We start from the raw sequence: 21,810 nt of genomic DNA, 5'->3' as shown, positions 1-21,810 counted from the left end.
CTGTTCCATGATAATCGGGATAATGGGCACACCTGACCCACGGATCAATGCTTACTGCATTCAGTATCCTGTTGCGTCCATTACAAGCGTGCACATAGCCTGGTATTTTAGACTTTACAAAGCGTGTTCACAAGCATAATATCACCAAACCCTCACGATGGTCCTGAAAAATGTTATAGCAAAGGTCAAGGTATTGGAGGCACCTGGGCCTAAAAGAAGTCCAGTGAGGAGAGCTGCAGTGTGGAGGGCTGAGAAAGAAAGCGTGGGACAGTATAAAGGGCCTTGGACAAGGACTCAGTTGGCCATGGGTTCCAGTCCTGCCTCTGCTGCCTGATTTGGGCAGGACGAGCCTCATTTTGTTTATTGATAAACTGAGGTTAGACTAAATGATCTCTGATGTCATTTCCTGCTTCAGAGGGACATTGTTTGATGATCTCCAATTTAAAGTTAAATGCCACTGAAAGCAAATATAACTTGCCACAGAGGTTACTCCCATTCTACCCAGCATGTACCAATCTTCCCCAGCTTGAGGGAAACTCTCTGATCATTCAAACTTTCTATGGTGCATGACAGGGGGAGCTGAACTTACCTTCCTGCAATCATGAGCTCTTTCTCAGATGCTCTCTTCCGGATCTTGGTGTAGATGTCCATAGTGAAGAGGGTGCTGGCACTGTTGAAGATGGAGGTCAGGGAGCTCATGAGAGAGGCCAACATGACTGACAGCATCAGGCCTCTAAGTCCTGAAAGAAAAGGAGGTTCTGAGTGGTACATGGAGAACCTCAGCTCTTTTGTGCTTGGAAAGTGTGAAGACTTGGAAAGTTTTTTGCCTTCTGACACCACACCATATTCTCTGATTTATCTCTCCAGAAAGATTAGAACTTTAAGGAATGGACTGTAGCTTAAAAATACATTGTAAGTCCACAGCAGTCAACAAAGAGCTAGGGACAAAATACACATGAGGTAAATGCTTTGCAGTTGGGTGATTGATGGTGGTGGTGGTGGTGGTGGTGGTGGTGGTGGTGGTGTGTGTGTGTGTATGTGTGTGTGTGTGTGTGTGTGTACGTGTTTCCATCTGAGCGGACTTTTACAAGGTCTTTCACCCAAAAGATTAATGATAATGAAGAAATATTTAAACTAGGATTCAAAAGACAAGGTTTCAAGAAAGTGAAAAGACAGCCCATAGAATGGGAGAAAATATTTGCATATATCTAATAAGGGTTTATTATACAGAATATATAAAAAATTCCTACAACTCCATAATAAAAAGACAAATAACCTAATTTAAAATGGGCAAAGGACCTACATAGACACTTTTCCAAAGAAGATAAAGTGGCTAATAATCACATGAAAAGTTGTTAAGCATCAGGGAAATTCAAATCAAAATCACAATAAAATACTTCTTTGCACCCCCTGGAGGGGCTATAATTTTTAAAAAGACAGATAATAACAAGCATGGGTAATGATGTGGAGATATAGGAACCCTCATACATCGCTGGCAGTAATGTAAAATGGTACCACCACTATGGTAAATATTTACTCAAATAGTTAAACATAGAGTTAACATATGACCCATCAATTCCACTCTTAGGCATCTACCCAAGAGAAATAAAAACATAGGTTTGTACAAAAACCTGTACATGGGTGTTCATAACAGTATTATTTATAATAGCCAAAAAGTAGAAACAATACAGGGTCCATCAACTGATAAATGGATAAACAAATGTGGTATATCCATCCAGTGGAATATCATTTTTAAAAAAGGAATGAAATACTAGTAAATGCCTACAACATGGATGAACCTTGAAAACATTATGCTAAGTGAAAGACACAAAAGGACAAATATTGTATGATTCCATTTATATGAAATGTCCAGACTATGCAAATCCATAGAGACAAAAAGTGGATTCGTGGTTGCCTAGGGCTGGGGGGTGGCTAGGATGAAACATAGAGTGATTGTTAACAGGTACAGGATTTCTTTGGGGCGTGACGAAAATTGTCTTAAATTGACTGTGGTGATAGTTTCACATCTCTGTGAAATACTAACCAAGGAGAGCACGAGGTTGTCCCTACTGAGGCTAGGAGGCCAGGCCATGCTGAGGGCCCACTATTGAGAGTACAATCTCAGAAGTAAAGGTAACCTTAGGGGTCACCTAGGCCTACCACCCATCTGATACACAAATCCTTTCCACAACTTTTCTTCTGCCTAAACCCTCCAGCAACAGGAGTCTGCTCCCTCTTGGACAGTCCTAACTAGGCAGATATCTGCCTGTTGATAGCCTCAGACAGAGTCCTTACGCCACCCACCAGAAGTGGTATTACTCTTCATCCACTTTTCCATCTTTCACATATTCAAAGACAACTCATATTCTCTTGAACTCTCTCTTCTCCAAGCTAAACATCTTCAGTTTCTTGTACTATCCCTGTATAATAGAACTTGACATATATCTCTACTAAACTTCAGCTTGTTAGCTTCGAGTCAACATTCCTGCTTCTTGAGATCTTTTTGGAACATGATTCTATCATCCTCTAGGTATTGTATCTGTAAATAATTTTATAGCTGTGTTTTCATCTACAGCCTCACAAGAAGAAAAATAAAGGTTGCCTATTCTGATTATTTTGTCATTGGTTGGGATGTTTTTTTAATGGTCCCACTTGAGTGTCTATCATGTAGACTACAGACTATTGGAGCTATAGTAGGAGTTATAAAGACCATCTCATCCAACAGTCTCATTTTGCAGTTAATAAAACAAAGGTCCATTTCAAGGAGTTAGTAGGTAGGGCTTCAAGTCTTAGTTCTGCCATTCGCTCGGAGTTACTTTACCACTTAATTGCTCAGCTGGGATAGAGCTTTCTCCCCTCTGTATGATATTCTTCTCAGACTCACATTCATTTATTCACACAACAAATATTTGTTTAACATAATTTTAGAGCAGTCCAGGCAACAAATAACGGTATATCAGAGTAGAGTGATGGAGATAACAAGAGAAGGAGGTAGATGAATATAAGAGATACTTAGGAGGTAAAATGGACAGAATTTGGTGATGGATTGGTGGGGGAGTATTTACTGGCTGAGTGAAGGAGGCTGAATCTGCAAATGAGACAAAAAGGAACAGCTGGAAAGGATGGGGGCAGGGGGCGGGGGGGGGAAGACAAACAGAAGAGGATAGTGTTATGGAATCCAAGAGAAGGGAATAACTCAAGAAAGATGAGTGATCAATAATGCTGAATGCTACTGAGGGACCAATGGAAAATATCTATTTGATCTAGCATGGAGAGGTCATTGGGGAATCTGGTGTTTACAGAAGCCAGATTCCAGCCAAAAGTGAGGAATGGCAATGGTATATGCAAATGCAGCGTTTTTGTGTCCTATGTGCCACAGCTTTCTGTCATGCACAATCCACTCTAGCACAGTATTCAGAGCTACAGTCCTCACCCAGGATCTGCCAGTCTAAGGAAATAGCATAAACACGCCACAGAGGCCAGGATCCCAGCCAGAACTCTAAAAGAGCCATGATTCTTGTTAATTGCAACCTTAATTAATAAGCAACCCAGCTCAGTGGAATAGTTAACTATTACTCCCATTTTTATAGAAGTTGAATGCAAAGGGTTTGCCCAAGGTCATCTATCCAGTCTGTGGTTTAAAAAAAAAAAAATCCAAATTCCTAAATTCTAGCCTTCAGCTGAGTTAACCATGCCAGACGCTGAGTTACTGTGTGGCCTTGGAAAAGTCACTTTCTCTCTGTAGGCCTCAATTTCCCCAACTGTAAAATGAACAGGTTTGACTAGATGATCTCCATGTTTCCTTTCAGTAACAAAATTTTATGTTTATTCTAAATTTTCCTGATCAATACCTTTGAATTTTTTGTCTCCCGGGACCCCTAACCTAACGAGATTTCCATCCCTTAAGCCAGAATTAGATTTTTCTTCAACATGAAGATGAACAGTAACCATACAGGTCTACCCCAAAACTAACTATTCTGGACTCTAAGTATTCACTTTCTTACGACACCACATTCTCTATAATGAGAAACCCCCTTGTATCCAATCTACCTACTGCCTTGAACTTCCTCATTCTAGAGCTAAAATCGCTCTTTGCCTTTCCCTCCATGTTTTTCCTTGGAACAGCCTAGAAGTCAATTCATTCTCCAGGTAAAACTCCATTTAGTTCAAGCCTCATGTTAATGTCTGTTGGAGAGCATCAAAAGACTTTCTAGATGAGCATGAAAAAGTCGTGTTTTTCCCTAACATGTTTTCAGATCATCTCCTTTCCATGCCTGACTGATGGACAAGTGCCAGGACTCATGGAGCCCAGCCAAGCCAGATGTCTCCTCCCTACTAAGGCAAGACCTGCTCAAAAACTGAGGACGCCTGGAATGAGGCTTTCCCTACTAGCACCCCAGGCTCAGAAATGGCTTTGCCCCAGAAGGCCCACAGACAGCTATGTAGATAGAGCCCAAGCCCAATCAGCCTCCCAAGAAAGACCCTGCCAGCAGGGACAACTCTCACCATTGGGCATGAGCTCCACCACCAAGGTCGGGTAGGCGATGTTGGTACAGCCAACCTTGGTGCCGCAATATTTCTCACACTCCGAGGGGACAGTGCAGGCAACTTTTTCTGAGGAGAGATGAAGAGTCATGTCAGCAAGCAGACATCTGGGAACTATTTCCAGGATTCACCTTCTTAAGACAGGGCTTCAAACAGGACGTTCCTGCCCATGGCCCTGAAATGGTTCCACAAAGAGCACAGCTCCCACTAAGCCCTTCCATGCCATCCCCCTGCCCTGCTGGTCCTGACCATTCCCAAGCTCTGCCTGGGGAAGAAAGACAGTTCCTAGGCAGATGAGGAAGAAGCAAAGAAATGCTTATGCAGGAAAGGAGAGGGCATGATCCTCAGACCTTAGCTAGCTACCCTGCTCAGCAGTGACTGTGTTCTTGTTTCTCCTGAAGATCACAGTGACTTGCGGTTCCTAATTTTGAGGTTTGTTTTCAACAGCTCTTGCAAGTAGGGTTGAACATCTAGACAACTAAGGGAATTCCCCAGTGGGAGGAATGTGGGGTAGAACTTCCCAGATGTGGAAAATCTGGGCTAGAAATAGAAAGGCAGTAACCTGGGAGGGGAAGGGGACGTGATCTAGAGACTTGGAGGAAGTTCTAAAAACTTCTATAGAATTCAGATCTACACGCATTTATTAGGTACCTACTACAGGTAGGTCATTTAGTGCTGCCCCATATAGTACCGAATCATCACAGCACCATCTCAAATATTTGTCTGTGTATTATATCCATTATACTTTAAAATCTTCAGTTAGATACATTTTTCTCATGACAGGTGAGCCAGTATAGGAGGGTGAAAGCACTATTAGGAGCATGTAGCCAATGGCAACAAGTGCCCCCAGACTGTCTTGTCTTCATTTTGGAAGGTGCTCACCAAACTTTCACTCTGTGGTGCTCTCTTTTTGCCATTATTTTATATTCCAGGAAACAGTTTGGACCTGGGATGGCTGACCAAAACACACACGCAAACGGAAGTGTAGGAGAGGCCACAAACAGGCCAAGGAAGAATCTAACACCCTGGATAGCAAAGTGCAAGGCTCGGGGCCCGTTCACAGAAATGGTCCAGGAAACAGGGCAGCAGGCAGTTAGAGATTGGCTGCGGTCCTTTGACATTAAGGCCATCATACACACTACTATAGCCTGGGGGTTGGGGAGAAGACAGAGCAAAAAATAAGTAAATATTAGCTAGAAGAAGCTATAGCTGGAGGCATGACATGACTTCAGAGAATTTGCAAAAGGGGAAAAATAATTGCCAATGTAAAGAACCAGGGAACACAACTCCACACAGTCTATGGCCTCAAGTTGCTCACTGTCTGGGGCGGTGGGGTACAATAATGCTTGGTAATCATGGCAAGAAAAGAAGAGGGCCGAAAAAAAGAAACAGGGATCTACAGGGCTTTAGAAGTGACTTGGAGCCAGGAAAATGGAAGAGAGAGGTTGGCAAGTCCAGCAGAAGGCATCACCTGTGTATAGGATGCGGCTGATCATCCCTGGCATCACCATGAGGAACATGGGCAGCAGCTTCAGGTACCCACACATGATGCAGCCGGCCTTCACGTGTGACATGTTTTTGGCCGAGAGGCACCGCTGCACAATGACCTGCCAGGGAAAGCCCAGTGAGGGAGGGGTGTAGGCAAGAGACCCCGCAACAGGCTCTAACCACCCCAGCTTCCCCCACCATCCCGGGTCTTTGGCCTGGCACTCCGATGTCACCGAGGCTCAGCAGCCCTCAGACCACATGAGCCCTGCCCTACCTTTCCCAACCCCACAAGCCACAGGCAGACAGGAGTCTCTGTAGCACCCTGGGGAAGACCCTCTCCTCCCCACACATCCAGCATGGGTACCTGATCTGTGCACCAGTACCACAGGGCGAGGATGGACAACCCAAAGATGAGCCCAGGCCATGGCAGGTCTCCCTTGAGAGGATCTCGGAAGAGGTGGAAGGAGTCAGCCCTTGGGGTGTAGCATTCTTTCCTGATGGTGGTGTTTCCATCAGAAATCACAGTTGGAATGGCATCCATGTATTTCGTCATGAAGGCATCATACCCTCCCACTTCGTGAAAAGCTGGAAAACAGTGGTAACATAAGTCAACATCCTGAAACTCTCAACTCTTCATAGCAGTTTCTTCCTGTGGATGCCTGAGAAACCCACAGCCAGGGCCCTCACTGGGGGGTCTTGGGCAAGTCATTGTCCCATTCTGGGCTTCAGCTTTCTCATCCATAGAATGGGATTATTAACCCTCCCCAGCCCCCTCAGGGGGCTACTGTGAGGGTCCAAAGCAACAACCTGTGAAAGTACTCCAACCATAAACTTCTTTACAAAGGGAAAGTATTTGAATTATTAAAAGAAAGACCTTGCTTTTGAACCAGATTCAAAGACTCTGTTTTTCCCCTCACCTCCTGCTATCAGCAGTGGCCTTTGGGATTCTGGACACAGACCCAGAGACACAGACTAGGCCCCCAGTCCCAGCAGTGTGGTGGGATGGAAGAGAATGGGTGAGGAAGTCTGGAGCCCTGCCACCTCTTGGCTGTGGGAATAAGGCATTCCAGCCCCTGCCCTGCAGAATAAGGCATTCCTTTCCCCTGCTCCAGACCCCTGAGGACCACTGGGGGAAATCAAATGGAAGCTCTTGGAAAACATAGCATAGAGAGAGGATAAGAGGCTTCACAGGACACACAGAGAGCATGGGCCCCCTTAAAAATAAAATGGCATTTTATGTCCTCCCATAACAAATACCTCTCTTTGTAGGGTTTCCAGTCTTCTCCTTAGGATTTCATAGACAAATAAAATTTCAAAACTGGGAGGATGGGGACTACAGAGTGGCTGATTTTTTTAAAAATTTATTTATTAATTAATTTATTTATTTTTTACATCTTTATTGGAGTATAATTGCTTTACAATATTGTGTTAGTTTCTGCATATAACAAAGTGAATCAGCTATATGTATACATATATCCCCATATCCCCTCCCTCTAGAGCCTCCCTCCCACCCTCCCCATCCCACCCCTGTAGGTGGTCACAAAGCACCCAGCTGATCTCCCTGTGCTATGCGGCTGCTTCCCACTAGCTATCTATTTTACATTTGGTAGTGTATATATGTCCATGCCACTCTCTCACTTCGTACCAGCTTCCCCTACCCACCCCCCACAGTCTTCTCAAGTTCATTCTCTACATCTGCGTCTTTATTCCTGTCCTGCCCCTAGGTTCATCAGAGCCATTTTTTTTACTCCATATATATGTGTTAGCATACAGTATTTGTTTTTCTCTTTCTGACTTACTTCGTGGCTGATTTTTAAAATTTTACCAAATCAGGAAATAAATAAGAAAATGGTGAATTCATAAAAGAAAGGACATTTAACATCAAAATGTAGATGACATAATCTGAGATTTAAGATGCAATATTTAAATATATTTAGCCTAATAGATATTTAGCCTTATCCTTTTTTTGTCCAGTTTCTCTGTGGAGAGAAGACCTCTCTGTGACATCAGAGGCCCACACTGGGGCCCACTGGCCCAGACTGCCTAGAGAGGGCAGCAAGGAATCCAGGTATTGTCTGGGCCGGGCCCAGCCTGAAACCTCCAGGGCTAGGGAAGGTGTCCCTTGCACACCCACAGTGACTGCCAATCTAGGCCAGTCTACTCCCCTGGGGAGAGCAGAGCATACCCAGCTCACTGTCTAGGTCAGCAGTAGGCAGGGAGGCTGGACTCGTTTTTTCTCCCTGGGCCTCTACCTCTGCCTCCCCACCTCCTCAGCCTGCCCCAGCCCCACTTACCAAACCCAGTCAGGATAAAAGACCCCACCAGCATGATCACCGTCTGCAAGGTGTCCGTGTAAATCACAGCCGCCAGGCCCCCTGAGCAAGCAAAGGAGACAAGGCATCTAACCTCAGGTAGGAGGGCAACCTGTCAGCCCACCTCTTTTCCCCACCCTCACCCCCATCCCCACTCCTCTCCCTCTGCACACCTTCTGCACCCCTCAGTCTGCCTTCCTTTCCTTCCCTCCCTTGTCCTGTTACAGAGGTCTGCCACCCAGCATGTTCCAGTATCTCCACTTTTCACAGAAATGCTGGGAAGGCCTTGGGGAAACAATGTTTCTCCCTATTTGAGGACAGAGACCTCAATGTGACCACTTTAAGCCAGGAAATGGCTATGGTGAGAAGCATCTGCGCAAACAAAGGCAGGGAAGAGCAAAGAGCTGACATCTCTACAAGATGTCTGGGGACATAACCAAATCAGTCCACTCTCTCTTCTCTCAGGTCATCTGAGTAACTTCTTATCCCCAGCACCATGGGGCTCCAGCTGGGCAGCAAGCTCCATCACTGGCCCTGGCCCCCCTAACTGGGCAGAGCAACCTCTGCAAAGGTGCCCCATGGTCACTAGTGCTGCCAGCTTCTCCGGTCACCTCTGGAGCCTTCCTCTAAGGTCTCTGTGTGTCACTCCCTCCCTTCCTCCCTACAGTGCCTCCCAGTCCCTGTCACATCAAATCCAAGGCCTCTGTCTGGCTTCCAAGGCCCCCGCACTGTGACCCCACTTGAACTATCAGGTCTTAGCATCGTCTACACCCCCCACCCTCAGCTACCTCCCATTGACGCCCCTCCTCCAGCCGAACTCATCTGCTTGCTCACCCTGCCCTGGCCCTGCCACTCCCATTCCTGACTCCATTCCCTTGCTCCCACCTCTCCCCGAGCCTGGCACTCCCTCCCTGCTTCTCCCGACTCAGCCAAGTTCTCTCCACAACCTGCAAAGCCAAACCCTGCCCCACCTCCTGTAAGAAGCTGTCCTGACTGTTCCCACCAACACTGGATTTTTCTGGGGCCACCTACAACTGTTTCCTCGAACATTTTCCTGGGTGGATCTCTTCCTTGAGAGGAGAAGCCACGTCTTCACAAGTGCCTAACCCCGAGCTGGGTTTGGGCTGAGTCATTCAAGGGGACTCACCTGTGATTGTGTAAAGGGCAGTGATTACCAGTAAGATAAAGATGGCCAGGTACAGATTCAGGCCCAAGGCCAGGTTGATGAATATGGCCCCAGAGAAGATGTCTGCCTGGAAGGAGAGAAGAGCTGGGGTTGGGGGGAGAGAGGCCGCTGGCTGCAGGGTGCACGGGGCCTGCCTGAGGCACGTCAGCGGCAGGGACAGGGAGGAGAACTTGGAGAGGTTAGCAGAAGCCGACTCCCAAGTAGTGCCGATGCCTGTGATTTCCGAGGCCCCACGTTGGCCCACACCCCTTTGCCCTTTGGCTGAACTCCCACAATTAGAGGTTCATATTTTTATCCCCAGTTGAGTATATGAAAGACAAGTAATGTACAATTCCATGTATACAAGGTTTCTAAAATAGTCAAACTCATAAAATCTGAGACTGGAATGGCTGTTACCAGGGGCTGGAGGAAGGGGAAGTTATTAATCAACAGGTATAATGTTTCAGTTAAGTAAGATGAATAAGCTCTAAAGATCTGCCATACAACATCGTACCTAGTCAACAATATGTATTATACACTCAAAACCTGTCAAGAGGCTAGAGGGCAAGCTAAGTGTTCTTACCACAATAAAATAAAAATAAAAAACAAAAGGAAGACTTTCCTGGTGGCACAGTGGTTAAGAATCTGCCTGCCAATGCATGGGACACGAGTTCGAGCCCTGGTCCAGGAAGATCCCACATGCTGCAGAGCAACTAAGCCCGTGCACTACAACTACTACTGAGCCTGCGCTCTAGAGCCTGCGAGCCACAACTACTGAGCCCACGTGCCATAACTACTGAGCCCACGTGCCACAACTACTGAAGCCCGTGCGCCTAGAGCCGGCGCTCTGCAACAAGAGAAGCCACTGCTATGAGAAGCCTGCGCACCACAACGACGAGTGGCCCCTGCTCACCGCAACTAGAGAAAGCCCGTGCGCAGCAACAAAGACCCAACACAGCCAAGAATAAATAAATAAATAAATTAATTAATTAATTAACTTTTAAAAAAATGATATGAACACCTGAAAGTCATGCTCTATTCCTAAATTTCCCAACAAGTTTATTCAAGATGATAATAGATATTACATGATAGAAAAAAAAAAAGAATTCCATAGTCAAAGAGGTCTGTGAAATACTGGATTAAATAAAGTTAAGGCAGCTTCTTTACCACACAACTTCTCTGAGCCTCTAATATACTGTGAATCCCCAGGAGGAAAACATAGTAAATGACCCTTCACAAACTGATTTAACTATGGAACTCTGTTTGCCAAGGAACAACTATTAACACCTTGAGGTTCCTCCCAACCCACTTTGTAGACTGCTGCTCTAAGCTATTATCCTTCATTTACACCTCAGTGTAAAAGGTTTATCTGATCTATTCCCAAAAGCAAGTTTGAGTGCTGGAGTCCATGAGAGGGAAACCCTGCCTCACCCTGGAGTGGAGAGAGATGTTAGCAACATCGTAATTTTATCTCCTCTGCCCAGATGGGATCCATCTTGACTCAGACACAACCAGAGCATCACCACGAACCTCTTGTGTGGCAGGCTTGTTGATAGGTGGTTTTATCTAGATTATCTCATGTAAATTTAGGGAGAATTGCTCCCTCTTCACCCCCGAATTCACCAGTTCTTGATGCAGTTTTTTTTCTCCCTGCCTCATTTAGCTCCATAAAGAACCTTCTACTTGGCTGGATGGTGCAGTTGCTAATTTAAACCAACAGAGAGCACTGGAGTAACCCAAAATGAATGTTCAGGTCCTCTCCAAAATACTACCAGGAGGACGGTATTAAGGGATGATGGTGGTAAATTTTTTGTTTTCAAATCTCTAGATGCAAAAGAACCTGATTTCCCCTAGATGCCACAAAGGGCTGTTTTATTGCATAAAACTGAACACATTTCAGGGCATGTAAAGGGCCACCCCGTCAGAGCCCTGGGGAAGGGCGCCCTTGCATCTCCACTCGATTCTTATCGTTCCCTCTACACCTCCCTGCAGCTCCTCGGTGCCCTCCAGTGGCTCAGGTCCCCACCAACCAAATCTCCTATTCCCTGCCTCCTGGTTGGAAGAGAGCTCGTCTCACACCAACTCCAAGCTTCTGTGTTAATGCCCGGCCTCCTCCCCCAAGTTGGCCCTCCTGAGGACCTAGTGCCTTAGCTCCCTGAAGATCCTCTAGTCCCAGGGGACCTACTGTCATTGTCTTCCTTGGAAGAGTAAGAAAGGCAGACACAGGAGGTGGGGAGAGAGATGGTGACTTAGAAAGAGACCCCCACCCTCAGGGCTGGTGGTGAGAGGACCTGGGTTTTAACCCCAGCGCTGCCACTATAGGCCTGAGTGACCTTTAATAAAACATTTTGCCTCTCTGTGTCTCAGTGTTCTCATCTTTAAAGTGAAAAGCTCTGACTCCTGGGGCTTGTGATTCTCAGTGGCTGGAAGTGAGAAAGACCTGCAGCTGAGGAAAGCATTCGCCTCCCAGATCTGAGACATCTTCTACCTTGCCCTCTGCAGCAGCTAAAGCTGAAGAGGAAGAAAGAGCCCCCAGCTGCACATTAGCCTCGCTAAGGGTGAAATGGCCACCCCTCCTTGACCCTGCACTCTGGGCCACCTGAAATTGTGATGAGTATTCACAATGCCAGTGCCTCCCCTCCAAGGCCTCTGTACTGTCACTAAAGTTATTTCAGTTAAAGGGGCTCCATTCATTGGAATGCTGTTAAATGTGCACACTTTAGATTCAGTGGATTAGCTAATAAGCATAAGTGAGCTATAAAAAAATTCCAAGGCTGCTACTGCCTTTAAAATGCCCTTGGTTGGTTTACTTTCCGGAGTAGTTAATTTGTAATGCTTTATGACAACATGCCATAGTAGACTATGATGCCCTCATTAATATTTGCCTTACCATCATTAGTCACAAATAAGTAACTCACAACTCCTAAGATAACACAATAAACAAAGTCTATAAAGACTTATGGGAAGTCTTGGGCTAATCGAAATCTTGTTCTTATGATATGCATTCTGTTTCCAGCTAACAGGGCAGATAAAGAATTCCAAGGAAACCTCCCTCATGAATTGAAGAAATCTAGAACAAATGCTTCCTCCCATGAGTCATTCTTAACTTCAGTAATAAATTCTTTCTGTCCTTGGAACCCTGAAAGCCAGCAGATGTGCCTGGGGACACCATAGCTAAGCTTATGTTAGCTGGGGTGCTCTGACATCTGTCTTGGGGTCTCCTAGGTGCCCAAACATTTCCTTACTTCATTAGGGTATTTTTTCCTCCATATTTAGGGGATTTTACAGTTGACCAAGGACTTTTAGATACATACATTGTTCTGATTCTCAAATCAAGGTAACAGGACAAGTAAATTGTCTGATGAGAGAGAAAAAGTCAATGACTTGCTCAAGGGCTAAAACTCAAGTTTTCTGTCTCCAAATCCAATGACCTTCCCACAACATTGAAAGGTAAGGGTTTTCCTTTCTGGAATATTTTCTGCAGAGAGCAAGGTCTTTTTTAATTAAAAAAAAATGTTGTTTACTTATTTTTAAAATAAAATAATTACGTTGTATGATATAAAAAACAATAGCACAAAAAGTTATACGTTGAAAAGTTAATGTGGTCCCACTTCTATCACTAGACCCAAAAGTGACCACTGTTGAGAGCCTTTCGTCCACCAGAGGATTTTTAGGTGGCTGGCTTAAATTTGTATATCAACAATTATATTTCATGGCCCCTAAAAAAAATAATAATTATGAAGATGGAAATATGGGAAAATGTTTACAGTTTGATACTAAGAAGGGGGAGAATGACCACGATATGGTTTGCATATTCTGATTGCAGCTCGCTAAAGGAAAGCACACAATATGGGCAAAGCCAAAATGTGAAAATGTCTATGTTAGAGTTATAGGGTTATGGGTGCTTTTCTGCTCCAGATTTTCTTAAATGCCATCACTTTTCTTACAGTTCCAAAGGTGAGAGAAGCAGAAATTTAACAACACAATACATTCTCTATGGATATATGGCTATACACACATTATGTAGTAAAAATATTAAAAAATAGACCAGAAGAATACATACCAAGTTCAAGATAGTGTTTACCTTTTAAGAAGGAAGGAAATACGGTCAAAAGGGTATAGATAAGCCTTATCTGTTATGTTTTATTTCTTTTTAAAAAAATGATAAGCTGTTTAGATCTACAGAATCCTGGTGGTGGTATTAGTATAGTACTTTACTGTATGTTTGAAGCATTTCATTACTTTTTTATTTATAAAAATCAGGGGCTGGATAGGGAATATACCACCAGCTTTGATATAAAAGAACTCTCCTCTAATCCTATGAGATCATTTATTTCACAGCTCATCTCAGATTGCTCCTTCTCTAAACTACTCTTAGCTCTTAATAAAGAAGAAAAAAAGGAAAGAAGGAAGGAAAGAAGGGAGGTAGGGGAAAAGGGAGGGAAGGAGGGAAGAAGGGAACAAGCAAATTTCCCCAGTGCTGCTAAGCAAAACTAACTTGAAGTGAATTAAACAATTATGGTCCTCTAGACCACGGGTCAGCAAACTTCTTCTGTAAAGGCTCACTTCATACATGTTTTAGGCTTTGCAGGCCATACAGTTTCTTTCCAACCTGCTCAAGACTGCCTGCCGCTGAAGCATGAAAGCAGCCGTAGATGATACAACAATTAATGGGCATGGCTGTGTTCCAATAAAACTTTATTTACAGAAACAGGAAGTTGGATTTAGCCCACCACTTTGAAAGTCTGGCTGAACAAGCTCCATGGAACTCACAGGGACCACTTTGAAAGTTTGGCTGAACAAGCTCCATGGAACTCACAGGGGACAATAAATACAGATCCAGTTGGAAAACCTCTTAGAGTAACAGTCTCTGACCATGAGCCTTGGGTAGTTTGTTTAGTCTCAGCTCTGATGTTTGAAATCCTGGGATTTTACATGTGTGCATTTGCTGCCCATTCTAGTCCTAGTTGTATCTGAGCACCCAGTAGATCTTGCCTGGCAATGAGGTTTGAGATGGAGAGCCCCATTACTCAAATTTCTCTTTCCATTTGTGAGTGAATGAACCAGGTGATAAGCATTCAAAACTTAAGCAAGCTCCGAAGCTCTTATTTTCACCCAAGGATCCAAAACAGATAGCATAGTTGCTATAAAATTTATTACAGTTGTGATCTGTGATAATAGCCCCAGGAAATATAAATAGGGACATTTGGTCATCACATGTAATTCATAAAATCTGAGGCTTTATCTCAAGTGATTGTGCACATTTGAATAAGATAGATAATGCCAGGAAATTTTACAGAACAGAATGCTTCTCTGAACTTGGTAAGGCAGGGTGCTGGAGTGGAGTGGGTGGGCGGGAAGGAGCCTATAAAATTCAGGATTACATGGAGGAATAATCAAGTCTGGGTCTCAGAAACCAAAAGGACATAGCCACAAGATGGCAGCCATAGTCAAGACTCCACACCACCCCTGTTCAATGGCCTGGGCCACATCTGGGACTCTCCACCTGAAATGTATTTCACTTTTTCTCTCCTATCAATTACATGCCCACTGGATCCCTGCATCCTCCCAAAGCCTTCCTGGTAGGTCCCTGATTGTTCCCTGCCTGGACGTGGATATCACAAGGCCACTCCTCTCTTCTTACCCATGCCTCCCCCCACACACAACAATAGTGATTAATCTCTGTTTGTGTGCAATGTAAATACATGATTACCTTACTCTGTTAACTAACAATTCTTTCCTTTTGTTCATAAGCCCTGAACTCGTGTATCTTAATGTGAGCTCCTAGCAAGTACAGTCAATATCAGTGTAATTCTTTTAAAGATTTCATGCTCTGTGACCCATGGTGAACCTGAAGTCAGCCAAATTTACAAAGTCTTGCCTGTCTGACCCTTGCCTGCCCTTCCCCACTGCCTAGATGTCCCACCTTCAGATCCCTTATACACCCAGTGTGCAGCTGACGTTCTCCCTTCACAGTCCTCTCAAATCCTACTCTCAGAAACTCATTTAAATTGGAAGGTCACTTAACTGGCTATTTTAATTTTCCCCAAGGTCTTGAATTTTGACTTGTTTGTACTGGACTTAGAAGGCTGGGGGACATAATGTCAAAAGGTTTCGATTCAGTATTAGGGACTCTGCTTCTTAATCTAGTTCTGTTACTGTTTAACCCCACAAAGCCCTTTCTCTTCTCTGTAAAATGGGAGCATAGATCATAGAACTAGATGATCTATTCTGTTATCCTATGCCTTCATCCCATCCAAGCACAGAGCAGAATTGTGAGAACACAGACGCTGGGACTAGAGAGACCCAGACTCCAGTCCTGGCTTTGCAATACACTAGCTATGTGATTTGGGACAAATTACTTAACTTCTCTGAGACTCAGTTTTCTCTTCCATCAAGTGGAAAATTAAATAAAAATCCCCACCTGCACAGAACTCTTATGAGGACTGGAGATGGAATACATTAAGCCCCTACTGGAGACTAAGTAAAGCTATTGGCACCAAATAAAAGGCAGCTATCATCCTTCGTGTGCATTATTCAAGGGATTGCTGGCTCTGGGCAGCAGGTGGAGCTGGTAGGACATTGGGCAAGGCCTGCAGTAAGGAACCGCAGAAATCACACAGAAAGGGGGCAGACCATACTAAGTACTGTTCAAAAGTAAAATTCAGAAAAAGCCAACTGCTGGGGGATGGACTCCATCAGGGTCTGAGCTGAGGGAGGCTGCCCCTCAGGTACCTGGGGGCTCCCAAGTCCAGGGAGGTTTAATCAGTAACCTGAACAATAGGTGAGGTGATTGGGAAGGCAGGCAAAGAGGTTGAGCAGTAAGCTTATTTTTATGACTACTGCTACATCAGCTTCAAGGGCAAAGCTCAGCCAACAGACTTTCACCCACCTGAACTGTGGACTTGGAGAAGGCTTGCTTCCAAGAAAGGGAATCCCAGTGCCCTCCTCTACATGCTTAGTAGACAGGTGCTACCTCACAAGCTGAACCAAGGAGCAAGGAGCAGTTCCCTCACCAACCTCCACTAGTGCCAGGGTCACCTCCCCACCCTCCCACTTACATTCCTTTTCTCTTCTTGCACCTGACCTTTCCTCCCTCAGGAAGCCCGATTTCTCTACCCCTCCCAGCAACTCCCAGTCCAGGCTATGCACACCAGTCTCTAAGGAAATAAGACTGAAATGCCCAGGCTTTTCATCTTATAACTAAAAACTACCCTGAAGGAAAGGAGGAGAAAGTGAAGGAGGTGGAATCATCACATAGGCAGGGAAAGCACACAGGCACCAGTCAAGGGCAGTAGCACTTTATGTCAGGAAGCTGGGCAGGGAGGGAGCAGTAAGGCTGGGTGTCAGTCCCAACTCCAAGACAAAGCCCTATTAGTCCAATCCCGGAGCACATGTTCCCACTGAGACCATTCAGTGGGGACATGAAAGTCTCTTCAACAAACGGTTCTGGGAGAACTGGACTTTACTTCACATCATATACAAAAATCACTCAAAATGGATCAAATATCTGAATGTAAGAGCTGAGACTATAAAACTCTTAGGAACAAACCTAGCATTCAATCTTCATGATCTTGGATTTGGCAATGGATTCTTAGGAATGACACCAAAAGCATGAGCAACAAAAGAAAAATCAGACTTCATCAAGATTTAAAACCTTTGTGCATCAAAGGACACAAAAGAAAGTGAAAAGACAACCTACAGAATGGGAGAATATTTGCAAATCATGTATCAGATAAGGGTCTAGTATTCAGAATATATAAAGAACACTTTCAACTCAACATCAAAAAAGGCAACCCAGTCAAAAAAAAAAATAGTGTATGCATGTAGAAAGTAATAACATAAAAGGGAAAAATTATTGTGGTAGGCTGAAGATATATATACATTTCCTCTAAAGAAGCAATAGTCAAATGCAATGTATAGATTTCATTTGAATCCTGATTCAAACAAATCAACTGTAAGAAGACATTTTTCAGATAATCAGGAAAATCTGGATATGGACCAGGTATTAAACTACTTAAATTAAGAAATTACTATAAATTTTGTTAAGCATGATAATAGCACAATGGTTAAGCTCTTTAAAAGTTAAAGGTGCGTTCCGAAGAATTTACAGTGAAATGACATGATGTCTGGGATTTGACTTAAAATACTGTTGGAGAAAAAAGGTGGAAGGGGAGAGATGAACCAAGAATGGCAAAATATTGTTCATTGTGAAAGCCAAGTGATGAGAATTAGGTCCATGAGTACTCATTATACTATTCTATCTCTGCTTGTGTATGTTTGAAATTTTCCAAAATTAAAAAAATTGAAAATGTTATCTAATATTGTTGTTTTCTCACTTTTAAGTAATCAGGGCAATAAAAGCACGAGCTGCTATTTTTTCATTACCCTACCTAACTAGAGGAGAAGGCTCAGTTCAGATCCAACTGACTCAGATTTCAGCCAGGGCAGATCTTTTACAAGTGCTGAGATTAGTCCAATCTCACCTTCGGTGCTAGATGAGGAAGGACAAGAAAAAAGAGGAAAATTGACCATAGCCAATGAGATAACCCCTCTGATACAGCAGTGAGTACTTTGTAACTGCTGGCTAAGGGGGAACGCTGGAACCACTTCCTATGTGAGCACAGAAAATGCCATTTCTCTCTCTGCCCTTGGATTTGGCAATGGATTGTTAGAAATGACACCAAAAGCATGAACAACAAAAGGAAAAAACAGATAAACTAGACTCTATCAAGATTTAAAACTTTTATGCATCAAAGGACACTACCAAGAAAGTGAAAAGACAACCTAAAGAATGGGAGAAAATATTTGCAAATCATATATCTGATAAGGGCCTAGTATCCAGAATATATAGCCTTCTTCTCTAGCTAGGTTAGGGTGCTGAAGCAATCCAGGGAGCTTCTTACGGGGAGTGTCGATGGTTCTCATGTTCATCATCATCATATCTTACATCCCAAAAACGCTTCATGTTTTCAAGAAAATCCATTTGATCCTCACTACCACCCAGGGAGGTAGGCGAGGCGGAATTTTTATCCCCATCCTACTCACAAAGAAGCTAAGTTCCAGAGAAGTAAAGCAATATGCTACTGGCCCCAGGTCACTGCTGGCGAGCAGTAGAGCAGAAGCCCAGCTCCTCCACAACCCCATGCTTCCTCCAATTATTCTCCTAGATAGTTTTCTTACCAAGGTCCTATTTTCTTTCTGTTATTCTTTATTCACATTTTCCTTCTTTAAAATTTTTTTTTCCACTGTCGCTTTAACCTTTATCAGACTGACAATCTCCTTAGGGATTAAAAAAAAAAATTCCAGGCAAGACCTATAAGCAGACGTTTTTCTTCCTGCCATCTTTTGGGCTGTCAGGGGGAATATATCTCAGAACTTCAATGGTTTCCTGGGTCTTTCGGTTTGTTTTGTTTTACCATCAAAAGGAGTTGACTTGAACATTTTCAAGAAAGGAAAAGAGAAGTAAAGAAGGAATTCAAGTCTTGCTCCAGTGGGTCAGCCAAGAGCTCTGCACAGCTTTCAAACACACCCCAATGGCCAGCCAATCCCTGAGAAATCTCAGCTCTGCATATTGGGGCCTGCAGCTCCAGGTTGGCAGGGAGGCAGGCTAAATGGAAGGGAGTCCACCCCAGTGGTTGGGTTCAGAGAGAGCAAAAATCCCCTGGAGGGTTAGCAACTAAAGGCCCAGGGAGCTGATTCTGAATGAATATAAGAAGCCTTGTGCAGTGAAAAGGACAGCGAGCTGGAGCCAGCAGTCTGGGTTCTACTCCTGAGCAAGAATCTCCATCCCCAGAGTTTCTGTTTCCCTGTTCACGAAGGAAGAAGGGGAATAATCTCTGAGGTCCCTTCCAGAGTTGCCACTGACTGCCCATGTTTAAGCGCATCAGAAATGTCACTTGGAGCCAGATTCTGACCCTGACAGGGCATAAAGGCTTACAGCTACCTCTAAGGTTGGGGCCAGCCCTCAGGCATCCCTAACTCCCTTTTAATCTTCTGTTAAGAACAGCTTTCACTGAACCTTCTTGAACCGTTTATGTCTTCAACCTTCCCCACAGTAGAGGATAAGGAGTTCCATGTGTTCACTCCTTGATGTGTGAAATAGGACTTTACTCTCAGAAGCAAAAAGGTCTAAGGGACCGAGTTAATAGAAACATATAACACTGCCTTTTGGTGGGCCAGCATGTGCTGAGGAGCGAGGGTAGGCAGGTTCTGAGACAGCCAGTGCTCAGCCCCTAGGGCAGAGGACTCACCGAGATCTTGGTGAAAACGTACAGCAACAGGGACAGAACAGAGAGGTAGACCTGGATCCGCTTGCCTCCAAATCGCTTCCGCAGGTACTCTGGCATCGTCACCACCTGCATGGGATGGAAGGGTGGTCACTGCCAGTCTGAGTGATCGGAAGGCCCAGAGCAAGCAGAACAGAGGCATCCACCCCGGTGTCAGAGGTATGATCAAGGGTTAACCTTCGTTGGTCAGAGAAGTCTGCGAGGTGGCCAGAAGTCCCCATCCTCCATCCATTTGCTCATCTCCATCCCACATGCCCTACCACTGCAGAGGCAGCTAGGTATCATCCCAGGACATAGAAGGGCCCAATAAACAATTTTTTTAATGAACACATGCCTGCACATAACCAAGAAGGCAGATCCTTGCCCTGAAGGAGGAGGGGATAGATAAATAGATAGATAGTCCTATACAAAGCACCTTCTGTGAACAAGCCATCATAACCACGGTGGTACCTTTTCAGAGCACCAAAAAAGGTGTCCAGGCTGGGTGTGTGCTTCACCCTGCTCTGCACATAAGCCTTGCCAAGGACTGTGGCTGCAAGCCAGCTCAACTGCTCTCCCAGTTCCTTTCTGCAAATTCCAACCACACTCTGTCTCGTGTCCTCAACCCTGAGCCTGCTGTCTCCTGGAATCAGACATGTATCACCAGCAGTCCATGAGCCTCCAGAAGATGCAGAGTCTGCCTGTGCCTCTTTCTTATTGATTTCAGCTCCTAATGTATAGACGTACACATGGTAGGTGTTCATTATATCTCAATGGACAGATGTTGCTAAAGCTCTCTTATGTAAAACGTCAGAGGTTTAGTCAAGAGACCGAGCATGCATTTGGTAGTTGAGTACCAGATGCATGCTCAGCAAACAAAGGCTGCTGATGTTTTTAAATAAAGGGAAAATATGGTTCTTTTTCTCATGTTGCTTCTGTTCCAGGGGCTGAGGCAGACAGTTACGTATCATGTGCAAATGCACAACAGTGCCTTGCAAGTATTCACCCAGACTGAGGGGATGTGATGCTTTCAATGCTGAATAGAGTGAGGTTGCTTAGGAGGGCTTCCTAGAGGGACAAGTCGTGGCCAGGTAGATCTGTTGAATGCCCCCTGAGAGCAGTCAGGAACTTTATAACCCAGGAAAGAGAGCCAAGTCATAGGCTCTTATCCCAGAAAGTCTCCTCTGCCCTCCAGGAGGACCAAGTTCACACAGATATTTGCCAGCAGGAAATATATATTACATAATAACAGAGCAAATACTTACCCCTGCCTTAATGTAAATGGGGACAAACACCCAGCCCAGCACAACCACCAAAAAAAGGGCCTGAAACCAAAAAAGAGGTGGAGTCAAACCAGGAGGAACCTTAGCCCATCCTGCTGCCTGCAGGGCTTGCAGCTGCTGCAGACCATCCACCCAGCATTTTCTCTTTGGGCTCTGGGCACAACTCCCTAAGCGGCCATCAGTGCTTGGAGAAGGCCTTTGATGCCTGATTGGTCCACAGGAACAACAGTTGGGCAACAGTGGAGAGGAACCCGGGGGGCTGCCCACTGACATCACAGCTCCTTTTGCTTCTTCCCTGGTTTACAGGAGTAAAATACCATTTAGAGAGCTTTTAAAATTAAAAAAAATAATAATAATGGAAATCTGGTGGTATTTCCAAACCTCTGATATGGCTGAAAGGGTACAGGAGGGGTTGGCTTTTTAAAAGAAGAAAGAAACACTATCGCCATCAAATCAGTGATTTCTCGTGGTGGAAGGGGAGCAGGACCCTGGGGTTCCTGAAGCTGTGCGCCTCATCCATCTGTACTCCAAGGTGGCCCTGGGAGGTTCTCTAACATCTAGAACATCTCTGAGTATAGACTGAGCTGGCTGACAGCTAAAGATCCTTCCAGCTCCAGGACACAGTGTCTCTGATGTTACTTACGTTCCATTCAAAGCCCCCAGTGGCGATGCCTGCAGCTGCTCCCGTTCCCGCCAGTCCCACAAAGTGGCCGCTTCCGATGTTACTGGCGAACAGAGAGGCTCCAATC

At 44.7% G+C, this 21,810-nt stretch overlaps 1 protein-coding gene across 1 annotated transcript in view; it reads right to left on the bottom strand.

The window, feature by feature from the left end:
- Positions 1-21,810, bottom strand: part of SLC5A1 (solute carrier family 5 member 1) — a 57,654-nt gene that overhangs the window by 11,632 nt on the left and 24,212 nt on the right. The window contains exons 3-11 of the mRNA XM_061170474.1: positions 21,705-21,809; positions 21,044-21,103; positions 19,764-19,868; positions 9,493-9,598; positions 8,328-8,408; positions 6,398-6,618; positions 6,017-6,152; positions 4,507-4,614; positions 590-740 (exon numbers count right to left, since the gene is read on the bottom strand). Coding sequence (XP_061026457.1) covers positions 590-740; positions 4,507-4,614; positions 6,017-6,152; positions 6,398-6,618; positions 8,328-8,408; positions 9,493-9,598; positions 19,764-19,868; positions 21,044-21,103; positions 21,705-21,809 — 1,073 coding nt within the window. The remainder of the gene's footprint in view (positions 1-589; positions 741-4,506; positions 4,615-6,016; positions 6,153-6,397; positions 6,619-8,327; positions 8,409-9,492; positions 9,599-19,763; positions 19,869-21,043; positions 21,104-21,704; position 21,810) is intronic.

Source organism: Eubalaena glacialis, chromosome 15, assembly GCF_028564815.1.
Source record: "Eubalaena glacialis isolate mEubGla1 chromosome 15, mEubGla1.1.hap2.+ XY, whole genome shotgun sequence".
Taxonomy (NCBI): domain Eukaryota; kingdom Metazoa; phylum Chordata; class Mammalia; order Artiodactyla; family Balaenidae; genus Eubalaena; species Eubalaena glacialis.
Note: the sequence above shows the minus strand (reverse complement) of the source record. Positions and strands in the feature narration are given on the sequence as shown.